Here is a 20,944-nt window from a genome sequence, read left to right as displayed (position 1 = left end):
TAGAAAGAGAAGCAGACAGAAGAGAGGCTAAGAAAGAGGGGAGAATCTCCAAAAGTAATATGCCTCATTAAAACTGGAAAACAGAGAAAGGCAAGAACAGAGTGCAAAGTGCTCCGGGATTTCTGGCTACCTTTCTAATGACAGCTGGGATGAAAGCCTGAAAGCTACAAGTCAGAGCACAGCAAAATGAAATTTACTGAAGGGAAGACAAATGTAGTGTAAGCATATAGGCTACTATACTTCTAAATTCAGAAGACAAGGTGCTGCAACAAGGACAGAAAAACTGAAAATTACATGGTGAGGACGCAAGCAGTGGCTAGGCGGGGCTGGGATTAAGAGAACAAGATGAAGGTTAGCTGAAGCAAGCAGAGCAAATATTTTCAGTTGAATGCAGTCCAAACCCATGTATCAGGATAATTTGAGACCCCCTAGATTTTTTGATCTTCCTGTTTTGCTCTGTTCTGCCGTAGCCTTTCCCTGTCCCCTACAGAAAGAGTCATCCCATTGTAATGCCATACCTTATTTTCGTGATTAGGCCTATAGTTGAAATACAGAGTGACTCACCAACAGTATTTCAGCTGAGTGAACCCAATGATTCTAATAACTGTCTGCTAATTAGCAGGTTTTTGAGATAAAGACAGTTGAATAGCTTGCATCCTCTGACACCCCAAATTAACAACGCTCCAGTAGCAAATAATAAAGTGGTAGAGATTGGCATTATTACTTTTTGGTACAGTACAAAATAGATTAAAATGAATCTGGCTTATTTATCTACACAGCCTGGACCACTTCAACATGTTGAAGATCTCTGCCTTGGCTATAATACACAAAGCCCTAGAGAGCTCTATATAAAGCTAGAAGAACTGCTCCTAAAGCAAGATTCAAACATTTCTAGATTACAATTTTATGAATAAAATTAATTAACTAACAATTCATTACATTCTAAAAGCTTCATCTGACCATAATAATTCATGTTTGCAGCCCAAACAGTATTTGGTAATTGCAGAATGATGGAGCAATGTGGATATTTTTTGATTACAGTTCATTACATAAGATTACAAGGAAGAATTTGTCTTCGAATCATAATGAAAACTTAATTGACACCACTATGCTAAAATATTTCCAATGATTAAGTTTCAGTCTGTGTCTTAATCAGTTTTATATTAGAAAGAGATTTTAACAAGATAATGCTGTGAACATAATTTCATTGCATTATAAAACCTTTGGCTGGATCTCATAAGTAATTAAAACTCCAGCCATCTTAGAAATCCGACATAAATGCAATTCCAATTTTAATATTCTTTAAGATTATACAGTATCTTCAGTTTCTTTTATTTTTCTCTGCTGCCTGTAATCAAATTCAAGCTTTCCCCCCAACCCCGCCACCTACAAACAGTCTAAAATTTATACTTGCAAGATAATTTCAGGAGAGATAAGCATCAGACACCAGAATCACGCCTCAGGACATAAGTTAAACTTAAGCAACAACACGGGTAATATTACAAAATGCAATTACTTTTCTACACAATCTGTGCAATGATTCCCAAAGACTGCTCTCTATCACTCTATCCAGAGGTGCTCTCAGCTGAGGCTGAATGTGCTGAGAGCTCATTCAGGTAACAGAGCAGTCATCATTTAGGCTGGAGCATCATCCAATAAGGCATTTCTGCCATGAGCTCGCATTTATTTCAGAGGCCTTTCTCAACACTGTACTTAATAAAAGACAGATAATCTCTTGTGGAGATAACAGGATGCATCGCACGGCTACAGCGCTGCCCATCCTTCATATAGACACTACTGGTTGCCAGAAGTTTTAAAGTGGTAATAGCACATTTGGAACTAAAATACCTGGAGGGAAGGACACAGAGCCAGTCTCTTAGAAAATGCCATGCCATTGTGATTCGGCCTGCCCAACGACAGGCAACTACTACTTCACTTCCAGCTGAACTCCTTCTGGCATTGATGAAGATCCCACAGCTTGAATTGGTTGTCATTTAAAGGGTCCGGCTAGCTTGTATGCTAGAGGGACAGTCAAGAGAAGTGCAAAATCCAGGCTCCCGTTGAACACCTAATTGCTGAACAAGGAAGCCAGAAATTAAAAATGGTCTGTGGGGAAAAAAAAAAAAAAGGTTACTCGTGTTACATTGCATGGTTAGCTACAATTTAATGCCCTGTGTTAAAACCCATCATAACTGTTGATAAGATGATTAAAACCATGCAGCCGCAATATCTTGGTCCAGACTTCAAACAATATCACCACAGTCTTGGTACTGGTTTATTTCTTCCTACAAGCTCTAACGAACACAAACTACAAATCAGTGGAGTACATGTTGCTTATCACTTAATTAAAACCTGCCATTTCCAAGAGTGTTCTGAAAATTTTTCTCTGAAAAAGCTGTTTTAACTGAGTATGGGAAAAATGGGTAAAAAAACCTTCTAGTTGAGCCAATAAGAAAAAAATCAGAAGAATAAAAAGATGTTACACAGGAAAAGTTGCTACTATACATGACTTCGGATTCCATGACAAAGACAATTTACCAACACAATTATCCTGTGTGTGTTAAAATACCTTAATAGACTAATCAGACCAAACACAAGCCAAGCTTATAGCCCTCACTTCAAGGCAGCACATATGGTTTATGTGATGCATAGGCATGTTTTTTTCAGCAATACATATATGTATACACACACACACACACATATAAAAAGGATAATAATTGCTAGAACCAAGCAATACAAGTGCAGGGAATGCAAATTTAAAATACATTTACAAGCAATCTACATATATGTAAACACACAGTTATGGCCTAATGAATTTTCTATTCGCTGCACTGTAGCCCAGCTCCCATCTGAATGTCAAAGAACATCCCCTGAACTGATCCCCTGCAGTGCATGATGCCAATTTTCTGTGTATAAGTGACATCATGAGGTATGGAGAAATGCACGTGTATTCACAAGAAATTAGGGTAGCATATTAACTGGTATGTAAGAGGCATAACAGGCATAATAACAGGCATAAAAGAGTGAAATATAGACACCATGTATAAAAAAAAATGTTTATTTTTTCGTTAAAAATATTTACATATAGTTTTGCTGCATTTATATACAATAAATGTAAGTTTAAAACTCAAGTTTAAGCATTGGGATTTTAAGAACACAAATTTATTGGCTTAAATATTAGCTTCAAGTTACCTGGCACACCTTTCCCTGGAACTCTCAGAAGGCATTTTGCAATAAGCTCAGCTGGTAACAGCTACCCATTTCCAAAAGAAGCAGTCCCACCTTCCCTGGCTCTTCCCCCTTCTTTCCTGTACAAGCTGTTTTGCCTAGAACTACACCATCACTTGTTTAACTCTTCAGTGACCAGGTCAGGGAGCTAAACTAGTGAAAAGCAGGTTTAAGAAAGCTGCGGTGAAAAGCTACATAAAAAGAGCCATAATTTTCTTCAAGTTTAGTTACTCAAACCAGGGTAGGGCTAGATGAGCACCAGAAGATCGACACAAAAGGGGCAGAAATTTATCACCAGGGCCGAGGGAGAGAGTAAGACCACTTTCTTTGCTCAGCAGCTTAACTGCATTATGAAAGCATACACTTACACGTCATAGAAGAAAAGACAACAGTCTCTCCTGCTTACAACGCACCACAGCAAAATTTCACTTTGCATACCATGGTTTATTCCCTATGCCTTTGACAGACTAACAGGAGACAACCCAAAAAGTAACTCTGCTTGTTATTGCCAGATCTTGATTCCTCCAGCCCAATCACATGTTGCAAGGAGCGATGGCAAGACTGGGTGAAATATTGCACTCACACAGGCTTCTTTATGTGCAGACAAAGTGCGAATAATCCTAGCAGTATGATAGTTGTAGAAGAACACTTTGCCATCTGAACTTCCTGTCACCAAAAGTGTTCCATCTGGAGAAAATTCACAGCCCACTGCAAATCCTTCCACCTGTGAAAATCAATAACAGCATAACTCCTGATGCTGATTAGAAAAGTTCATTGTGATATACTAAAAATGAATATGGTACCAAAAAAAAAAATTATATCTTTAAATAAATATACACTAAGGATTTCTCCAGGTGTGTTTATTAAGACACAGCTATAACACAATCTTATTTAATCAAGCTATTAAGTATTCATAAAGTCTTCTAATAACTATTTTCTTCAGAGTGCATATGATTCAAAATAGGAACACAGGAAAGCAAATGAAGCCAATTAATTTCTATCCCTGATTTATCATCAAACAGTATTACATATTAAAAAGCACAGGTATTTTGCTATTTTCTAGGCTTGGATATTAGCTTCCCAGTGAAGAAGAATACCTTATGTCCTTCGTATCTTTTCTTTTTGTTGATTCGGTAAGGTCGCTGGGCAGAAAACAAAGCCATGTAGTTCCCATTCGTCTGAGCAACAAACACAGACTCTTTTGGATGCAGAGTCAGACTTGGGCAAGTGTAACGCTCCTGAAAATAATTTTAAAGAAAGATAACCTGATTCATTTGAACAAATCTTTTTCACCTGAAATTTGAAAGACCATAAAAGGCAAATAAGTCATCTCCATAGTATACATTATATAAAGATACTTATTACAATCCACTGAAAGTTCTACACCAAGACAAATATCAAATCAAATCTTTACCCTGATTTTCTAGATATTGATCAAAAACCACATCTCCCTCTAAAACATAATTATACTGCAGAACAGCCGCAGAAGGGTAACTCCAACCTGATGGCACCCAATCATCCTGCTCCAAAAAACCTGAAAGTCTGAATATGAGAGCGACTCCTTTTCTGCTATATCCCTTCCTCCATAGCTATACTGTGCCTTCCATGCTACTTTGTACAATCCTCAAATCCTCCACCCTCTTGGCTCTGGCCACGCTGACAGGAATAGAAATCATCCCATTTAAACAGCCACCTTTCACCACTACACTCATATAAATAAATAAATAAATAAGAAAGAAAAGAAAAAAGAATCATTATTAGCCAACTATGTCAGAAGTTACTTGTGACAGTGATTTGCCATGTAGACTGCTGCTGGCTGTAAATTCATAAATATCTGCAAAAATTAACACTTGGCTTTACACTAATGTTCCCATTGAAGACTGAATTAAGATTACTTTCAAAACTCAGCATGGTGACAGCATCAGAAATCCACTGCTCTTGCAAAGTTCCACCAGGCCCAAATGCATCCTAGTTTCAGCCTAACCCAAAGACCAGTGCTGAACTTTGATGCCAGGAATACAAATTAAGAGAGCTTTGGCTGTAGAATTTGTCTGCATGTGAAGGATACCAGGCTGACAGTGACCACTAGACACCATGGGCTATGTGGTAGAGTGGGAAGAACATCAGTCTGGTTTTGCTATGTGGTTTGGAAGTGAAGAACTGGGAACGGAGTTCTGGGTATTGTAAGGTATGGGGCACAGAAACCAAAACAGAGTTAGGCAGCGTGCCTGGTTAGGAGCGTGCTCTGTGGCAGAGCACCGCATGCTTCTGGGGAGAAACTACGGCTAACTGTAAGGGATCAGAAAGCACAACGCAATCTGCAGGAGCACTGTGCTGTTATGCTGGGTATACTGTAGTAACGGGTTATTTTACAGCTCTTAACTATGCATTTAGTTCAAAAAGGCTAAGTGCCGGGTCCTGCACTTGGGTCATAACAACCCCATGCAGTGCTACAGGCCTGGGGAAGAGTGGCTGGAAAGCTGCCTGGCGGAAAAGGACCTGGGGGTGTTGGTCAACAGCTGGCTAAATATGAGCCACCAGTGTGTCCAGATGGCCAAGAAGGCCAATAGCATCCTGGTGTGTATCAGAAATAATGTGGCCAGCCAGGACTAGGGCAGTGATCGTCCCCCTATACTCAGCACTGGTGAGGCCCAATGTTGAGTATTGTGTTCAGCTTTGGGCCCCTCACTACAAGGAAGACATTGAGGTGCTGGAGCATGTTTAGAGAAGGGCAGCAAAGCTGGTGACGGGTCTAGAGCAAAAGACTTATGAGGAGCGGCTGAGGGAACTGGGGTTGTTCAGCCTGGGGAAAAGGAGGCTGAGGGGAGACCTTATCGCTCTCTACAACTACCTGAAAGGAGGGCGTAGAGAGCTGGGGGTCGGTCTCTTTTCCCAAGTAACAGGCGATAGGACAAGAGGAAATGGCCTCAAGTTGCACCAGGGGAGGTTTAGACTGGATATTAGGAAATATTTCTCCACTGAAAGGGTTGTCAAGCATTGGAACAGGCTGCCTGGGGAAGTGGTTGAGTCACCAACCCTGGAGGTATTTAAAAGACGGGTGGACGCGGTGCTCAGGGACACAGTGTAGTAGTAACTCGGCAGTGCTAGGTTAACAGTTGGACTTGATGGTCTTAAAGGGCTCTTCCAACCAGAACGATTCTACAATTCTATGATTTGTTAATGCAGACAAGCAATAGGTAAGGTTCTGTTGGGATCTAATCTGTTTGGAGAGCTCAGGGGTTCTCTCACACCTTGAAGGGTTCAGAGGTGAAATTCAGAAAAGTGAAGCAGAGTTTCCAAAATCACCACCAGGTTTTGTTGATTCACAATGCAGGAAAGGGGGAAAACATGTCAGAGATGCTGTAAGTCATGAGATGGTAGGCTGTGGGGGTTTTTTGTTTGTTTGTTTTGCAGGGGATACAGAAAAAAAGTTGTTTGGTTTTCACTCCTAAATACTGAACCTGACTGGTCTGTGCTTTATATATTCACAGCTCCTTGGGTTTGGGGTTTTTTTTTTGCCTTTTTTTTCCTATTGCCTATCCAAGATGTTGACTGGACAAAGACATAACTGTGGAAATTAAACACGGAACAATCCCACGAGATCATCAACTACATGTCCTTGTCTGTAGGGAACTGTTCATTTCAGCCAAAAAGCATCTATATACAATCCAATCATATTATATGACATAGGATATTAGACTTGGGTTTTCAAAAAAGACCCAGGGAGCTGGAATTATCTATTAACTTCCTTGGTAATCTCCTTTGAAGCTGTCAGCCTTTCTAGACAATTTAGTCCATTAAATATCTTGCCTGGATAGATTACTGAGAAATACTCAACCTGCACTGATAAAAGTAAATTTTGCCTCTGTGATTATGCTGTACTAGATATATACTGCACGTAGCACGTTGCTATTGCTATGCGAATATTAAACTCAATTTGTCAATAGCCCTCATTACAGCTGATGAAAAAGTGTGGGAAAAGAAATGTGGCACTATAGCAACTACTGCCATGCATCACTGGCAAGCTAGAATGGCACTGCAGTGGCCTTGCCTAAATATAGTTCAGATGTCAGTGAATGAGCACCGAAATGTAAATATTTTTAACAGAAGGAGGCCTATCAGGCCTTCAGGGTCATTTTTTAAGAATAAGTAAGTGTTTTTAAAACATAAAAATAAAGCAAGCCCATAACTTACATTTTATACGTCACACAATGATCTCACAGAAAATCAAAACCTTTTTTTACAACATTGACAAATCATTGACTAAATCATAACCCAAACAATACTAGTTGTTAATCTTACGTGAAAAATCTGATTGGAGATTTTCGCAGCACTTTGGAAGTCCCATGCAATAACGGTACGATCAGCTGAGTCCCGGCTTACTGCATCTGTGCTTGTAAGAAATTCTCTTCCTTCAGGGAGAAAAAGTATATCCAATGTCTGTTGTACTGCAGCTTTGTACACTCTTAACACCTAGTGGATAAAAAAGTTTGTTATTTTTTGACAGATTAGAAGAACATGATAACCTGTGTTTTCTCTCTTTGTGTTAATAACTATCTCCAACAAATTATATATTATCTTAAAATGTGAAAAAGTAACTAATTTTAAATGTTGAAGTGTATTAAATAGCTCATCAATATATGTAAAGAGTCCACACACAGGAAAATTAAACAACAAAGGAAAGCATCAATTTGTAGAATTTATATGTTATATTTATATATACATAAGATTCTGTTACAAATTCTCATGGAATTAGATCCAAAAAGAGCTTTAAATAACACAATGTTGTAGGGTTGGGTCTCCACAAAATCCCTTCTATTTTATGAGCTCAGAGAACTCTGAAGATCAGTCTGAGGATCTCTCCTTCCTCCTTCTAGTAAACTTCAGAAGTGTAAGTTTTTGGTCTTTTTGTTCTCAAAATCTTCAGCTAGTTATAGAGCCAGGGAAAGTAATTAGGTTAGTGGGGATTTGGGACTTAAAGGTATGAAAAGAACACGGCAGGCAGTGAATATTCTTGCTCATCATTCCAGACTTAATTATAAATCACTGTTTATGACTGGGGATCAATAAACTTGACGATTCAAGGCTCTCCCAGTCCTGTGTTGCTGTGTGTCATTGCTTAACTTGCAAGGGGTGAGACCCCAGTGTCAGGACTGTACGGCAAGGGAGCGAAGCTTGCCTGCTCGGTCAGAAATTGTCTACAAAGTGCCCCATTCCTCCTGCAGAAGATACCTCAATCGCATTAAGGACTCAGTCTGACACTCTCTCCCGACAAAAAAGAAACCCAAGCAGAGTTTACTTTTTTAAAGTGCTGCCAGAGAGGGAGGGATGGAGGTGATGGGAGCACTGCTGTCAAACTGCAGTGCTTTAAGGACACAGCCAGGATCCTGCCTTTGTCTACGGGGATCCAATCCCACACCTCCCATCTCATCTGTCTACTGACTACCCTGGCAAGAGGCGGTCTCTGCTGCTTCTGCTGAAGCAGAGGCTTTTTCTGCCACTCTGTTGAAAACGCAGGACAGCAGGGAAGAGTCAACAGTACTTCAAAGCACATCTGGGCTCAAGAGTAAATAATGTGTCTCATCCACTAGTTCCCATCATGTAATTAATGCATATGAACAATCTCTACAGAAGTTTGTGACGTAAAAGGAAATCGAAAAGTTCCCAATACCAAATCTTCTTCCCAAATCAAGAACACCAGGGATCCCAAATCTAGATCCTCTTTCAGGACTTACAGCAAAGTGGGTTGGATTCATGCAGAAACGACTCCTCAGCCACAGGATTCTGAATATTTTAACAGCCTGTGAGTTGGATCTTAAAAAGTAAGAAAGATTTTGAACTAGTCTAAGGAATATATGAATAATTTGAATTTTCTTTTTTTCCACCTGTCTTCATGAAATTCTGCATCTATGTTGTCTACTTTGAATTTTGCAAATCAATACCTTTGCTTTCTTTTTCTCTGATTTGCCTCCAGTGAAGAGAAACTTCAAGGCAAGTGGCCAGATCAAAGCAATCCATCTCTCCGAATACGGTGATCCTTAAAACTAGGACACTGGAAAACTCCTAGTTATTAATATCTAAATCTTTCTCTCCAAGATAGCTAAAACATAGCAGCCTGCACTTCCAACAGGCTGTTCAGAGGTTAGTCCTTCTTCTAACCTCACTTGAAATACCAACTGAGCAGAGAGAGTGCTTGAAGTATGATACTGAGCCGGTTCCCAACTTTGCGAGGCATTTCAGTGCCTGTCTTATAGCCCTAACACAGCACATGACTAGAGAGATCAGGGCTTAGAACTTTTACTGTAAGCACATACTTTTTTTTAAAAAAAAATAATTTTCCGGGATTATACCTCTGTTTTATACTTTAACCAATAAAAGAAAAATCATATCAACTATCAAATACAACATGAGAACGTCTTGATTTCTTGCATCAAGCTCAAAAATCTGTGACTGCTTGGAAATGATTAGAACAAGCCGATCCTGCTTTAGGGTAGAGATATACTAGATGATCTCCTGAGGTCCCTTCCAGCTCTGCTTCCTGTGATCTCAGCACGTAGAAGGATGGCAGCAGCAGCTGCTCCAATTGATTTTCACAGGCTTTGCGAAATGTACAGTTTAGAAACGGGATGTTTGTGTTCAGTGAAGAACCTCAGTCACGCAAACACCCTACACACCCTGTAATAACATCAACAAGATGTAAACCTGCAGACTCAAAAAACTGGCACACTTTTCAGCAATCTGCCTGCATTTTTAAGACAGTGAATACACAAATGTGCTACTTGCTCTAGTCAGATCTTTCAGCCTAGGAATCTGCATAATATACAAAGCAATTAAAACTTTGTAAAGCCAAAAGTGATATTTGCATTTTTATAGTCTGTGCTTTGTCTATGGAGAAATCACCATGCGTAGCTATTTCTTCACAGAGTTATAAAAGGAAGCCCATAGTTCATTAGTAAAGTGGAAAATTAAGTTATTTTGTAGGAGAAAAAAAAAAAAAAATCCAAAACCAACCCTAAAAAACCCCACAATATATATCCAATTTATAATAGCTGCCTGGAACGAGAAATGGAAAACCATACAGAAACCTGACAGCTGTAGGAACTGCAGGAAAATTGAAATAAAGTTAAATTGAGAGGAGGGGACACAAAAGGCTCTCCCACCCCAACAGAGTGAAGGAGGCAGCTACTTAGCAGCAGGCACCTTCACAGAAGTGACAAGTTCCAACCGGCGAGTCGGGAAGATCAGAGAGCGGAGAAGCACAAATGTGCAGGAAACGGGACAGAGAGGCAGAAATAAAGGCCAATTGCTGCCAGGAAATGAAGAAGAACAATATAGAGTAATAAAAGATAATAAATTCCCAAATGGTGATTCAAGGTAGGGATTCTTTAATATTTTCTTATTTTAAAGATGAAAAAAACCCAGATATGCTCAGCTTCTAAAAAACTCTTGTGAAATGTAGGTAGGCATATATCCATACATACACTCTATCCAGCACTGTTAAGGGGTAAGAGTTTAGGTTCGGGACTTGTTTTTAACACGTTTTTGGAGCAACAGACATCTCTCAGCAAGGAAAAAGATGCGGCTGTGAAGCTGGTAATATGAACATACTTTTAATTTTTGTGGAAATCCTGTTGGGCTCTTATATAAACTGCTGCTATCAATTTAAACATTTTTCACTGCTAATCGTTCAATATATTTGCTTGTCTGATATTTAATAGGATATCTAACCAAATTACCTGTGTATCTTAGCTCTGCAACAGGAAACTGCCTTTAGAAAAATCGGTACAAAAGACCTTCTTTTTCTATATGCTTGATACATACTTCAGAAAAACTATGCTGTTTAGTCTTCAAACCACATCGTAAGAACTGACTCAGAGAACAATAAATTAACACTTTGAATAGCAGCTGGGAACTTGATATACATAGTATTTAAATTCCCCCATAAAGACAGCTTTCAAAAATAACTAATTGCAACACCCCTGCTCAGAAAAGTACTCATAATTAAACCTGCTTTGTTCTACCTTAGACAATTAATTCATGACATGCCTGTGGAACTTGCTTAGGGAAAGCACCAGTTTCCCAACCCTGCTGGCTTTAGTTTGTTAATAACAGCTTTTTCTCTCTTTCTATTTGCAGATTTATCACCCATAAGCATTGGAAAACCACAGTCCACTTCTTCAATCTAAGCATTTTCTGGACATAAAAGAAATTATTTCAAAGGAAGGTGTAATAGTTTCTGGTGTCAACAGAGTCCTACACAATAATAAAGCTTCTTCACTAAGGCAAGAGTTCGTGGCTGCAGGCATTCGACAAGAAAGGTAATTTAGGCAAATTAAATCAGTTTCAAACAGCTTCTTATGGTTCTGGTGATTTGAAAGGTATGCTATGATGCTGAATTCAAGGTTTATCTTTCAGATGGGTGTTCTATAGTACTTCTCTGCATAAAGCACATGCAATGCTTGTTATTTAGTTTGTCAAGAAAGCTCAAAGCCTCCACACATGGAATTCAGAAGCTGCTGCTCGCCCCAGCTCTGTGCTGGTCACCGGTAACGTATGTGCACTGCACTTTCCTAAAACCCCCTCATGAGATCCCCATCCATAAAATCCCCAATGAGAAAGAAACGTGCTTTTATAGTTATTGCCCTGAGCAGCAGGAGATAAGGTCTCAAAACAAACCTAATAGGACTACAGGCAATCTGGATGGTCATGGAAAAAAACCCTTGATGAGTCAGTGCCATGGTTGCCAACCTGTGAAATAGACAGGTTTTTTTCTTCCACATCTTGTCCTCCCTTTTTAGATTGAGTGCTTTGGCATGGAACTGCCTCTTCCTACTGGCCTGTTTGGTAATTAATGCAATGGGGGACTGATTTAAGTTTCCTCTGTGAAACTGTACTACACCTATACTAGTAATAGAAAGTGCATTTCAACTTCAAAGAAAGCTAATTTTGCACAAAATAGAAGCATTTTTATGTGCTGCAGTGCAAGCCATTTGTGTTGATCTATTCTATAGGGTAAGGTGTTGAGGCAGATGACACCTATTTGCTTTTTAGCTACATGTTCACAACAAAACGACAACCATGTGACAAATCCAATTTATGTCTCTGATCTCCATCTGAAAGCCTTAATGGCAGTTTTAATCAAAACACATGACAATATCATAGACAGGAAGATCAAGCATGCTACAGTTTTATGCTTTTTAAAAGTATTTTAACATGAGTAGTGTGCTTATGTTATTGAAAAAAAATATTTTGCTTTTCTATTTAAGTTTTTCCTGTTTGTACCTGCTCTGTTTTCAGACACAGCTCAAGATTATCAAGGGGTCCTGAGAATAATTAAAAGAAAAGGGAGACTGATTAAAATGAATAAGTGGTTGAGCTTAATCCACTGTTGATTTATAAAACTTTAGGTATGAACAATGTACACTTTTTTTAAAGTCCAAGCAGCATAGAGAACATGAATGGTTTCTTCTGTTATATATAGACTCCAAACTAGCAGAAGGCAGCTTCAAAACACAGAGAGAGAGATGCTTCTTCACACAAGGCATATTTAAGTTGATTTAATTCCTCACTAGAGGATGTTGCAGATGTAAAAAAAAAAAATAAAATCAAGAACAACCAATTCCACAGTGTGAAAACTCAGAGAGAGCCATGAAAGACAAAGACATGATCTGTGGTGCAGGAAGTCCCCAAATTCGTAAGTTAGAAAGCCCTGGGTAACCATTGCTGGGAATTGTGATAAAGAAGTTTGCCATCCTTTCACACTGCTGTTTTTTTAAATGCATACTGGTCACTGCTGGGGGTGTAAAATTTGTCTAGAAATGGGCTGAAAACAGAACTGCTATTCCCCGACAGCTTCTCACTCGAATACTCACACAGCAGAAGGAGGCATGTTTTGTTCCTGCCCAATTTCAGTCTCTCCAGGAGCAGTTACTCCTGGAGATATTATATGCACAGACAGGTCTATGATTCTCATCTGTGATACCACCATGTGAGGTTTCCAAATAAACACAGCAGGACGGCTCACGTATGTGTTACAGCCACATAAAAAGTGCCTTCACACTCAGAAAGGACCCCTGAATATTAACATTTAAAACCAAATGCCATTATGCAAGTACAAATGTACCCTCACCATATTTCTTTGAACTTTTTGTCCATAGATTCAGTAAGGATTTCTCCAACACTGCGAAAAGAATAACTTCAGTTTTCCAAAGCGCTGAATAAATCATCTTATTTTAATTACATTGTTCTTCCTAATACCACCAGTACATGACAATGTAGTGGCTGTTTCTATAGAAACCAGAAGTGCAAGTAGCTTCCCCAATTTCTGCAGCCTTTTTTCATATTTATATACTATCCAGAGACAAATTCATTAGGTCTCCTAAATACATGCTATTTAAAATGACTGCATCTCATCTGAAAGAAATTGCAATAGAACGTTTCCAAGGAAACAAATGCATTGCACTTGCACTCTAAATTTATTATTTCTTTTTAACTGTGCTTTAATGACTTAGGCTTATTTCTTTATAAACTCAGGTATGGAGAAATAGCTCAACAACATGAAGAGCATCTCTTCATTTTTTTCTTTTTACGCATAAAGCTATAGATAATAGGTACAATTTTGTACCTAAACAATGTCCATTCCAGAATAATAAACCAAGACAGGAAAAAAAACAACCCTGTTGTTTCTCTGCCTTGGCCTCTGTTAATAATAAAAATTCTGCAGTGCATTTCTAGACTAATTTTAAAAGCTCAAAATAACTGCTTCTACCATTTTTCTAGTGAATTTGTTTTATAGCTTATAATACCTCAATTTCAAAAATGGGAATTTTGTGTAGATCTTAAAAATCTAAGTTTTCCTTAAATTTTTCTATCGCTCCAATGGACTGACTTTCTATTCCACTTTTTTGAAATCTTCCTTCTGTCCTGACAAAATTTTATTAAGCCCAAAAGACTGGACTTTTGCATTCATTTGTACTCATCTCATTTCTTACAAGTCATTGTTATTTTTCCTGCATGATATTCTATTCTTTCATATTATTATTATTGATTGTGCTAGCACACTACTGTCTGTAACAAACATTTTTCAAAAATAAAATATTTAATGTTGTCTCCATTTGGAGCCATTCCTGAAGCACTTCACTAAATCTCTCCCAGTCAGTTTCCTTTTTTGAGATCACCCCTTTAGTTAGTTTTCCCATTTTACAATACTTAGGTTAGTCCCTGCCTTCTCCAGCTCCTCTAATTGCTCTACCAAAGCCTAACAAAGAAATCGTAGAGTGACATCAAGTAAGCTTCACGCAATCTACCTTTGCGTAACTCTTATAACTATTTTTAAAATTATTATTTCGCTTATTCTTATATCTTTAACTAATCTTTCCTTCAAAGTGTGTTCCATGTCTGTGTCAGGTCATACTGCATCTCCGCTGCTCGATGCCCTTCCTCTCTTTAGCATAAGCAGTGGATTTGCATTTATGGCGGTCTAAGAACTTCAAGTATTGCTTAAAGATCAGAGCCACAGCCCTGTCGCCTTCCTCTTATTCCCTTTTCCAGACTACTGCATGGTGCTTCGTCAGGACTTGCTGTTCTGACAGCTATAGCAGATAGCGCTTGGCAAAGCTCCAGCGGGCCTCGGTGGTTTATGAGACAGAACACAGGAACATCAACAGACAAGAGACCAAAAACAGAGTACATCCAACAGTTGAATAAATTATTCCTCTGTTCTTAACAGAGTCCAAAAAATGTTAGAGATCTCCCTGCTTTTAGAGTTCCTTACATTTCTGTATGCACGTGATAAAGAACCAGGTCCTGAACGCTTACAAAATATTCAGTTTCATCAGTCAAAGCAGAATGTAAATAAAAGGTAAAATATGCAAAACTGAAAAATAATTCTATGGATACATTTAGAAAATTTAAATGAATACATTCAGATGCAAGCTCTTGAGCGCTGTATGTCCTTTCAGCAGAGTTATTAGCATCCCTGCTTTACACTATGCAAATGTTGCTGACACCTGTAAATAAATCTTTTCAGTTCAACCTGACAATTCACTCATGATATAAGGAACTTTAGCTCCTTTAAAAGTATTATCAGTACAAGACAGTTACACCTGTAGTCTTGTTCTGATATTACAACTGTGGAAGCTTAGAAATCCAAATTAAAAAGAAAAAAAAAATTAGCTGTAGTCAGATTTTCTTTTGGAACACAATGAAGTCCTCATTGCTGAGCTAAAAGGTACAAGTCTCAATCCTTTGTTCTCTTTGGTATTTCAAGGAATATCAAAATTTCAGGTAGCATAAGTGGTTGCAACATATATTGTCTCCTGTCTGAAAGCTAATGTAGATCAGCCAAAACAGAGAGTGACTGTGTAATTACATCTTAAGAAATTCTTCCACAGCTCAGAGAAAGGAAATACTTCTAAAATACATAACTACTTTAAGGTCTCAGTGTTATTGCACAATTCTTTTTACAGGGCTTTTTACAGGGTTTTTCTAGGTTCAGCTCCGAGATCCAAAGATCCCATGGGGGCTGTTCAATATGATGCTCTCTCCTCAGTCAACACTGCAGAGATTTTTTTTTTTTTTAAACATAGCAGCTCATTTCCAAGTTTTCTTGTCTTTTCATAAAGTCTCTACAAACATTCTCCAAATGTTTCATAAATTTAATCAATCTGTTATACAGCAATATAAGATCTCCAGAATAATCTCTTCACCAGAGAGACAAAACTGGGTTTAACACCACCAGAAAGAAATACCACTATAATAAATCTCTACACGCTATTCAACTGCCTCTTTTATTCTCTTTTTTTTTTGGGGGGGGGGGGAGGGGCTTTGATTACTTGTCTTTGTAATTTTGAGATGCCTGTATACTTTACATTTCACTGAGCAGTTAACACGCTGTTCCATCCATTCATTTCTCTGAAGTATATTGCTTAGCTTTATCTTGAAGATTTCAACTCCCATATTGTTCTTTCATTCTTTATCTTGCTCAATACCCAATGCTACATTTGAATTCGTTTTGTCTGTTTGCTCAACAGAACAGGGATAGCAATAAATGCCTTTCAGCATTCCTCCCTTTTTTTTTTTTGTATCTGCCTTTCTGATTAGCAGCCTACTGTACATTTCTCAATGTTTTAGTAGCTGAAAGGCTGTTTCAAACCTATCTTCATACATTTTCTCTGGGACTTAGAAATCCAATTTCTATACCACATTCAATACATAAATATTAGTAATTTATACTAATGAATTTATGCTCCTGTTAAAAATTAGTTGCCCATCAAAACCAAAGCGAGATTTCAGAAGTACTAATCTGGAAAAAAAACACTATCAGCGATTCTATGTCATTTTCCATAAACAGAAAGCACCAATGTGGCACACTGGCATAGAACAGCCCATTTCAACCACTGCATAGGTATGTGTAATTGGACAATGTTTTTGTTATTAGTCATTCTCTCTATCTCTGTGAGGCTTTGCTCTGTATTTCCACCAAAAATTCCCTCATTTCCTGATACACATTTGTCATTTTGCCTCATGTGGTTAAATTTAAGATGTGCAAGTGTATAGCTTGTTAAAGCACAGCAGTACATCCTAACGAATGACCTCTGAAATTGAATTACCAGCGAATGCTGATACTGAGTTCTCAATGTGCAACGAGTAACAAGATTCAAGCTCTTGATTTAGGGTGCTCACTCTATTGACAAAATATGCTGCAAAGCCTGAAAAGCTCCTCTGTCAGGAGTATGATGATAGGAACAAAAAGAATCATTAGTTCACCCACACATGGTTGCAAGTTGAATGACAAGTTAACACACTTGAAAAAAAACAAGCAAAACGGGAAAATCTTGTAATGAATTAGGATGAAAGCACTTGAAAGATATTAAGGTGGTTTGCATCAAAACTGAAACAAAGCGGCAAGAGGCTTCAGACATCTATTTCCATTAAGAGCAAATGGCACTTGTTAGAAAAGGATAAATTTCAAAACATCGGCCAGGACACTTTATCCAACCTTGAGTATGGTCAAAACTGTGTAAGATGGAAAGGACCGCAAGCATGCTTACTTTATCTTGTGAATAAAAATAACAATATAAGCTGAAAGCAGGAATACCTGAAGAATCCATTGAAATCCCCCAAACTGGGGAGAAGCAGACATTAGATACTGATGATATTGATGATTCATGCCTAACCAACATACTGTTCTATGTCTGAGAGCTTGAAATGTAACTACGTTATTTTCAGTAACGATGCATAGGTGATACTCACTGTTCTGCAAGAAGAAGCCATAAGCAGTCAAATCAGATTTTGGTATTTCCCCTTTTTCTCCACTCAGCTATGACCTTCCACATTCACTCAGTACACACACAGAGTTCTTCAAATTTTAAAACCAACACAAGTGTGGGTATCTAACAGTCTATACCCATCACTGAGCTACAGCTACCTCAGACGGGGTGGGGGGGGGCGAATCAAAGAATAATAGAAACTCTCTCCCCTTTTGGAAATGTTTCAGAATAAGAGAGTAAACCACACTGCTGCTTTAGACAAACACAGTACATACAAAATTATGGTTTTCAAATGAGCAAATATTTCAAACAAACAAGCAAAAAGAAAAGGATCAATGTCTGTTACCAGGCTAGACCCAAGCCTTCCACTTTCTAAGGAGATTAGACACTGCTCATTATTAAAATTAATATTCCTCATGCACTACTTAATTGGCTAGTTTTCCAACTGATGAAGTTCTACATTAATATGATTGTTTCCTAGTGAACAAATCAGGTAATAGAGGTAACAGCTTCTAAAAATTTCCAGAGAGAACCCAGTACAGGATCTGTACAAAAGAAACAGGTTCGTCTTTTTGTTTTACCAAGCGTAAAACCTCTCCTATTTCACCTCTCAGAATACACATTCATTCACTTATTTATTCGCTTGGAAAGTAAATTATTTCCTTGTAATAGGGTGGGATGTTTCCTTTATCTCTTCATTAGCATCAGCTTACTGAAATAGAGTTACACACAATCTTCCTAAGCGCTGACAGGTCCAGACACAGCAGCTGTGTTCATTCCTCAGTGATCAGCAGCTCTTTAAGGCAGGTTCCAAGGCTGGAGCTTCGGCATTGCAATATGAGTGCGTGGTTAGTCACTGAGATAAAAATGCATTATTCTGCTAGTCTCATTTTTGCCGTATATAGCATCCTGGCCACCGAATGCACTGCCTTTTGAGGGATCAACGTCATAAGGTGGGATCAGTGTATGTCACAGCATGCAATGTTGTGACATACTGCACACAACAGCAACGCTCTCAGTCAAAAAGGAAAAATTCATGAGGTAACAATCATGAGTACCCTCTATTTCGGTAACAGTATTAATAGTGGATAGGGGATAGGCCACGGAAAGACAAATACTCCATTGTAGTCATTTGAAAAAGGCACCATACCGAGATCAGTAAGCAAGGAGGCAAAAAGACCACAGTAGTAAAGCATAAAGATACAAAAAAATACTGTTTGAATCTCGTAAAGATAATATACACCCTAATTAGTAGAAAACATGAGGGCTGTTTTAGAGTGAATGTACAGCCAAATTAATAAAATGTTTCACTTTTATCTAGACACAAATGGCTTTTACGGTGTCTGTTTTGCCTTTGGAAATGAATCATAGGTGTTGTCACCAAGTGTTGACTACTGGCTCTGCATGCAGACACACACGCAGCTTATACATCATCCCCTGCAACCCACACAAAGGTGATCCCAGACACAACTATTGTTTCTTATAACTGAGCAATGGTAAAGTACTGAAAACTGCAGTTTTCTACGCGATTTTGCCAGACATGTAGTTTACACAAAAGTCACTAGAATTAAAACATACCAGAAGATCATCTCAAGCCAGGCTACTGGTAGTTTTATCAGAATTACAGAAGATATGAATGGGTGGGCTATTAAAGTCTAGTTTATCAACATGGGTTTGCTCCTTTGTGGTCTTACAATGCCTTTTACAAAGACCAGCACCTCACAAATTGCACATTGCCCGTTACCTTTTCATCTTGTACTGCAACTTCCATCTCAACACATTTGTCTGCTCCTCACCGCAATAACACCTCGTGTAAACTGTGTTCTACACCTCTCTACTTGCCTTCTCCCTATTCCAGCAACACTGTCCATTGGTGAAGGACACGTGTTTTCTCTCTACTGCTGGTTTTCAGGAACAGTTTCACTGAGAAGACTTTCCAAGACAGTCAAACCACCCCTCGTCAATCAGCAAACTCCAGCCTTGTAGCAAGGAGACACATATAGTTCTGTAGGAGGCACCATTTGGCTATTACCGCCTGGGATGCACATGCTGCTTTGCAGCCTCTGTCCAGGTGCTGTCCCATACCTGTTCCCATCCACAAGGAACTGTTTTGTGAACCTATGTTTACGCAGGCCCGAACTACAGTCGTGTTTGCCAGATATATCAATTGATGGTTTGGCTGTGGTTGAGCCGAGGCACCAGAATTTAAAACCTAAAAGGAAGGAGCTGCTTTAAGAGATGAACACATTTAGTGTCTTCATTGCTTGGAATAAAATATGGCTTGATACCTTGTTTGGTACCAAGGGAAAGCACTATTGAAACTCTGATGTTTCACAGGGGGGAAAAAAGACCAAGAAAGGCATTTTTCAAGCCATTTGTCTTGGTGACATCATAGTACTGTTCAAAGACAAAACCAAAATACTAGGAATTGGCAGAGGTACTGACAACAGGAGTGCATCACACTCAGGAGATACTTTGGAACCAACTTACCTAGCACAGGCAATAACATTTGTTATTTAACCCTTTGACTCTACTTGAGTCAATGACAATTTTGCATAGTTCTCAGGTGTTTCCTCACAATCTCTGTCATCAGAATTGCTGAAAAAATCACCTTATACAAGTATAACCATTGAACTGTAAATATCCATTGTAAATGAATCTGCTATTTCCTTGAAACTATAGTGCCTTCACCACTATCCATATTTTAGATTGTCTCCTGACATTTATGAAAGATTTCTAAACATATTCCTCCACAACTGCATCCAACAGTGAGCTACCTTTCAGACAGGCACATTTTTGCAACATGCCATTTTGATAATTTTTACTGTAGAACAGAATCAGTTACTATTTTCCATCTGTAGAGACTGGGCACCTTAGACATACGCAAGCTGGAGGTATTGCCATATTTGGCATGAAGATGCTCATCAATCACAGCTGATTTCAAATCTAGAGAAAAATCATCTTTACAGGATTCTTGGAGATAGTTACTCAAAGACATACATAAAGCAACTACAGGGGGTGAAAGAAAGAATGGTTCTGGTTTTGCACACAACAAGACTACCATTTGACTTTGTGTATAACTACAATATCATTTACAGGAAAGCTTATTGCACCAAATCAGAAAATCTCAGAAAGAATGTTTTGTCACCTACATCTGCCATCTTCTCCTTGACTAGGATCAAATATATCCAATTTGACACTACAGTCAACAATCTTCAAGCCTTAAAAAGATGGTACCCGTTTAGTTCCTGAAGGACTTTTTAAAGGAAGCTCACCCTCCGATGACATACGATAGCTTCTCTATGTTAAAAAGGACAGCTAAGTGTTCAATTACAGACTGCACCTCCTCCCCACAATTAAGGTCTACTGTTATGAAAATCTCAAGAGAGAACAACTGCATTCCCTACTTCATTTGCATGCCATGAAACCACTGACCCTGCTGTTCC

General features: G+C 38.6%; 1 protein-coding gene across 5 annotated transcripts in view; it reads right to left on the bottom strand.

Moving 5' to 3' along the window:
• The window catches only part of WDR25 (WD repeat domain 25), a 73,702-nt gene that overhangs the window by 6,771 nt on the left and 45,987 nt on the right, over positions 1 to 20,944 (bottom strand). For 3 of the 5 annotated variants that reach the window (XM_054197744.1, XM_054197743.1, XM_054197745.1), the window contains exons 5-7: positions 7,531 to 7,701; positions 4,326 to 4,466; positions 3,070 to 3,952 (exon numbers count right to left, since the gene is read on the bottom strand). In XM_054197744.1, the coding sequence (XP_054053719.1) occupies positions 3,731 to 3,952; positions 4,326 to 4,466; positions 7,531 to 7,701 (534 nt within the window). In that variant the 3' untranslated portion in view covers positions 3,070 to 3,730. Of the gene's footprint in view, positions 1 to 1,843; positions 2,076 to 3,069; positions 3,953 to 4,325; positions 4,467 to 7,530; positions 7,702 to 20,944 lie in introns of those variants that run through there. The other 2 variants (XR_008465875.1, XM_054197746.1) reach the window with 2 other exon arrangements.

The sequence above is a fragment of the Rissa tridactyla genome, chromosome 4, assembly GCF_028500815.1.
Source record: "Rissa tridactyla isolate bRisTri1 chromosome 4, bRisTri1.patW.cur.20221130, whole genome shotgun sequence".
In the NCBI taxonomy this organism is placed as follows: domain Eukaryota; kingdom Metazoa; phylum Chordata; class Aves; order Charadriiformes; family Laridae; genus Rissa; species Rissa tridactyla.
Note: the sequence above shows the minus strand (reverse complement) of the source record. Positions and strands in the feature narration are given on the sequence as shown.